Source organism: Bison bison, unplaced genomic scaffold (genome assembly GCF_000754665.1).
Source record: "Bison bison bison isolate TAMUID 2011002044 unplaced genomic scaffold, Bison_UMD1.0 scf7180017864109, whole genome shotgun sequence".
NCBI classification, from domain to species: domain Eukaryota; kingdom Metazoa; phylum Chordata; class Mammalia; order Artiodactyla; family Bovidae; genus Bison; species Bison bison.
The window spans coordinates 77,215-82,684 of record NW_011494681.1 but is presented as its reverse complement, the minus strand read 5'-3'; the positions used below and the strand labels follow the sequence as shown (position 1 = coordinate 82,684).

General features: G+C 38.1%; 1 protein-coding gene across 1 annotated transcript; it reads right to left on the bottom strand.

The window, feature by feature from the left end:
• Window positions 1-2,447: 2,447 nt before the first annotated feature.
• Window positions 2,448-2,837, bottom strand: LOC104987928 (histone H3.3-like). Its single transcript, XM_010839023.1, has one exon. The coding sequence runs from the start codon at window positions 2,832-2,834 to the stop codon at window positions 2,448-2,450; it is 387 nt and encodes a 128-aa protein (XP_010837325.1). The 5' UTR covers window positions 2,835-2,837.
• Window positions 2,838-5,470: the final 2,633 nt, after the last annotated feature.

Sequence of the window (5,470 nt, the reverse complement as noted above, 5' to 3'; positions counted from 1 at the left end):
ATTATCAACTTTCTCTTGCATCACCACTCTCTTTCTAGAAATCTTGCCAACACATTTTGGTTCGTGCTTCAGCATGCTTTGTGTTACATTTTTCCTGCTCTATCTGTATTGTTAAATTCTGCCTGTTGTATACTTGGAATCTTCCTTTTGATTTCACCTCTGGCCTAACAGTTTCTCTCAAAGTTTTTGCCTCTTTTTTTTTTTAATACAAAACATAAATATATCTACTAGAACTAACTATAATAGCATACTTCATCAGAATGTGCTTAACACCCAGCATATATTATTTTTAATCAAAAGCAAAACTAAAACTAAAATATCAGTACTTGGAACTGGTCCTTTAGATATGTATAATGGATTGACTTCTTTATCAATGTTACCAAAGATTTTGCTACTGAGTGTGATTAAATCAAGGGATACTTGGGCTAAAAAACCTACTGAAACTATCATTGGCTTTTTTCATACTTTTAAATTAATTTTTTGTTTTGGTTTTAGTGTAAACCTTAATTTTAGAGCCTGTTATTGTTGCAGGAAGGGGGAACCCTTCCAGTGTCCAAAACTGGGCTCTTGTCTAATACTCGGAAATGAACTATCCGAGGAGACACATATGCTGACAAAGCAAGAGATTTTATTGTGAAAGGGCACCCAGGTGGACAGCAGTAGGGTAAGAGAACCCAGGAGAACAGCTCTGCTACATGGCTTGCAGTCTCAGGTTTTATGGTGATGGGATTAGCTTCTGGGTTGTCTTTAGCCAATCATTCTGACTCAGAGTCCTTTCTGGCGGTGTATGCCTTGTTCAGCCAAGATGGATGCCAGAGAGAAGGATTCTGGGATGTGGTCTGACATGTGGTAACTCCTTTTGACCTTTCCCGAACTCTTCCGGTTGGTGGTGGCTTATTAGTTCCATGTTCATTACCAGGACCTCCTGTCATAAAACAACTCATGCAAGTGGTTACTATGCTGCCTGGCCAGGGTGGGCAGTTTCAGTCAGTGTGTTTCCCCTAACATTATGGCCAACTATGGGCTTCCCGGTAGCTCAGCTGCTAAAGAATCTGTCTGCAATGCAGGAGATCCTGGTTTGCTTCCTGGGTCAGTAAGATCTCCTGGAGAAAGGCATGGCAACCCACTCCAGTATCCTTGCCTGGAGAATCCCCATGGACAGAGGAGCCTGGTGGGCTACAGTCCATGGGGTCACAAAGAGTCAGATGCAACTAAGCACAGCATCAGCATGGCTAACTATAATATTTAAGCATTAATCTGCAACACTATCTCAATTGGACCTCCCATTGTGCCCAATTTTGCATTTTAATTTTTAGAATGGCCAAATATAATTTTTTAATGTTCCTCAAATATAAATACATGGCCAAGTATATGAATCTTAGTGAAGTTTTAGCTTTAACTTATTTATATTCTCTCTCATTTGAGAAGACGAAATGGATATTTGGATTTTACTTAACAACTGTCTTCTTACAGCTGTGAAAAAATGAACACGTTGCCATATTCATCAAAGAGAAACCACTGCACATGTGTGTTTGTGTGTATCTTTAAAAAGCACTGCCTCTGCACTATTTGTATTTAACCACAATGACAGTGACTACCATATAATAAAAGACTTCATTAATTTGTGCTCTGCTTTGGAAAAGAGCATTTAAGTCAGCTCTGCAGATTCAGGGGATAGGTTTCTTTCCTAAGAAAGCAGAAAAGGAAATAAATAAAAACTCAGATCTAAAGGAAAATTAGTATAGAAGATGATCTGGTAAACTGGTTAAAAGAAAAGGCAAAAATGTCCTGTCTCCTATTAGTTGAATTTGCCCTCAAATTCCAAAGACATTTGGTTTTATCCAGTCACTATACTTCGAATAACCACACTTAGGAAAAAATAACTGTCAAGTAAACGATCTCTTTATTACGTGGGGAAAAGGTAGGAGAGCAGTGAGTAAAGACTAGCCAGTACAGAATGGATTTAGAGCTGGGGGAAAAAGGAAGTGGGGAAAGATTTCACATTCTTCTTTCCTCTGTTTTGATGTGTGCATACTCTACAAAGAAAAATTTTTAATTTTTTTTTTTTGCAGTCAATAAGAAATTTACTTGTTTTAAAAAAATCCAAATTCTGGCATTGTCCAGAAAAATTTAACAGGTTTATTTATAACTGTTATAAAGTTGAACTGCTGAAACTTGTTCACTGAAACATTTTGACTTTCATTAATGCTTTATGTCCCTGCATTTATATTAAAAATTCACACACAAATGAAAATGGAAAAACTGCCAATACCTGATTTCTGTCCCCTATTTTCCACTTGTAATCATATACTTAGGTACCTTTTGACCCCATGGAAAAAAAATATCTAACGTTCAGAACTACCAATAACAGGAAGAAGAGAATTTTTTTTAAAGAATGAAATGTTTCCCATCATAGTGGATTCTTAAGCACGTTCTCCACATTTGCGTCATGCTAGCTGAATGTCTTTTGGCATAATTGTTACACGTTTGGCACGGATAGCACACAGGTTGGTGTCTTCAAAAAGGCCAACCAGGTAGGCCTCACTCGCCTCCAGCAAAGCACCAATAGCTGCACTCTGGAAGCGCAGATCTGTTTTGAAGTCCTGAGCAATTTTCCGCACCAGACTCTGGAAGGGAAGTTTGCGAATCAGAAGTTCAGTGGACTTCTGATAACGTCTAATTTCACGGAGTGCCACAGTACCAGGCCTGTAACGATGAGGTTTCTTCACCCGTCCAGTAGAGGGCGCACTCTTGTGAGCGGCTTTTGTAGCGAGTTGCTTCCTCGGTGCTTTACCACTGGTCGATTTGCGGGCAGTCTGCTTTGTACGAGCCATGGTATATAGACCTCCTTACTTACCCTCCTTCTCCTTCGGCTGGAGCTCGGCAAGCTAGAGGCGGCGCTGGCGTTGGAGAGCGACAGCGGCGCAGCGCCGGCTGCGAACACCTAAATTCCTTTTTTGATGAGTGTTAAACCATTTAAGATTATGTCACTCATCAAAGTTAGCTCAGATGTTCTAAATAAGAACATTTTCACATTAAAAACAAGTTTTTCAGATACCTATCTTGAAAAAATAAGAGCTATTCCATAGTTTATAATATATGGGAATATCCTGTAACCTTTATATTTGGTAAAAATTAAATTTTGGTAACATGTTCTCTGGTGACAATGTGAAAATTCAGGCACACTTATGTTGGTGGCATATAAATTGGTATAACACCTAAGGAAATTGGTTTGCAATATCTGTTAAGAGAAAAACATACATAACCTTTGACCTAGCAATTTCTCTTCTGTGAATTCAAGCTGCATACATAATTTCACATTTGTGGAAAGATACATGTGCCAGTGATAAGCATTTGAGATATCATTTGTAATAACATTTGTTTATCAATATGTGACTGATTATAAATTACATTCTATCCATCTAATGGGATTCTATGCAGCTATTAAAATAAATGCAATATGTATTGATATGGGATAGTCTCAAAGACATTAAATAAGAAAATTGCATGTTCATATTCAATATTTGCTTTGCATATAACACTTCTGAAATGATACAGAAGACGTTGGTATAAGTGCATGGATTGGGGAAAGTGTTAAGTAGAGCAGGGAGCCCAGGGTAGGAAGGATACTTCACTATACTCTCTTTGGGACTTCCTGATTTTATATTCTGAGCATATTTCCTAGTCAAAATTAATTCAAAAATTTAGAAGCCAATGGAACCTCAAGATGCAAAAGTCTGAAACAACTGAGTTAGTCAACCTTATTTCAAGTTCAACTTAAAATTTTAGTTCCCAAGAACAAAAAGTCTAAATCTTTTACTTCTGAATGTAATTAAACTTATTATATACAGAAGGCAACAGTCTTATCATAGGCCATGCAAACTTAGGACCAAAAAAGTACTTTTTAACAACATATTTCTTAAACAGGCATTTTTAAAACTAAAACACATCCATTCTTTGCTTTTCCTGACATGCCAAGTTAGTTCAGCTTAAAGCCTGTCTCTGTAAGGTAAAATAAAGGAAGCTTTGTAGCCATCATTAAATGTCTTCACTGTAAGATTTATTGCCATAATTGTGACAGAGCAAATGATTTTTTTTCTTGGCAGCAAAAATAGTCTTAAAAAGAAACTAGGTATTGTTTTTTCTTTTCCAAGCAAAGTATAGATACCCCAAAAATTACATGGTGTCACAGAGCATGCCATAGTTAAAAAAAAAAAATGATGCACTGCCTTCTCTGTCTTATTAAGAAAATTACACAGTTAACTCTTAGTACCTTTGAAGGATGTCTCTGTCTGATGAATTTTGTTATTAGAACAACATTCAGCTGCAAATTGTGTATTGAAACTAACCCATTCTGGACTTAATGAAGTAGATTCTGAATAAAACAGAGATGTCATAGTAACAGATACAAATTCTACACTACAAATGTGGCCGAACATTCCCAGGTTTTTTATGTAGCTATTTGTGAGAGAACAATAAGAAATGTAAAGGATCCATATTCTAGCAAATAACTGACAAGTAGGTTATTAACGTACTAGAGGAAGGAACCATGCAGTTTTCTGCATTACTATTTGCAGAGATTTAATATCATGGGGTTCAAGCTACTCACTCACTCATTTTTTTCTGATTTGGTCAATGAGTCACCTCCCACTGGTCTCATTGCTAGGTGCTGGGAAATCCAAAAGTAAATGAAATACAGTTTATCTTACAGGTTAGTGATAAGGAGGTTGGGAGGAAGTGAACACACAAAAAGATAAACGTAATGAAGGTTAGGAAGGGCAGTGGTGAGGAGATACCCCTCATCCAAGATAAGAGAAACAAGTAAGACGGTAGGTGTTGCTGGAGCAGCCGTGAAGAGATACCCCATGCCCAAGGTAAGAGAAACCCAAGTAGGACGGTAGGTGTTGCAAGAGGGCATCAGAGGGCAAACACACTGAAACCATACTCACAGAAAACTAGTCAATCTAATCACACTAGGACCACAGCCTTGTCTAACTCAATGAAACTAAGCCATGCCCGTGGGGCAACCCAAGATGGGCGGGTCATGATGGAGAGATTTGACAGAATGTGGTCCACTGAAGAAGGGAATGGCAAACCACTTCAGTATTCTTGCCTTGAGAACCCCATGAACAGTATGAAAAGGCAAAATGATAGGATACTGAAAGAGAAACTCCCCAGGTCAGTAGGTGCCCAATATGCTACTGGAGATCAGTGGAGAAATAACTCCAGAAAGAATGAAGGGATGGAGCCAAAGCAAAAAGAATACCCAGCTGCGGATGTGACTGGTGATAGAAGCAAGGTCCGATGCTATAAAGAGCAATATTGCATAGGAACCTGGAATGTCAGGTCCATGAATCAAGGCAAATTGGAAGTGGTCAAACAAGAGATGGCAAGAGTGAATGTTGACATTCTAGGAATCAGTGAACTGAAATGGACTGGAATGGGTGAATTTAACTCAGATGACCATTAT

What these genes read in the sequence shown, in the direction of transcription:
- LOC104987928 (XM_010839023.1), bottom strand. Translation starts at nt 2,834, where the DNA reads ATGGCTCGTACAAAGCAGACTGCCCGCAAATCGACCAGTGGTAAAGCA.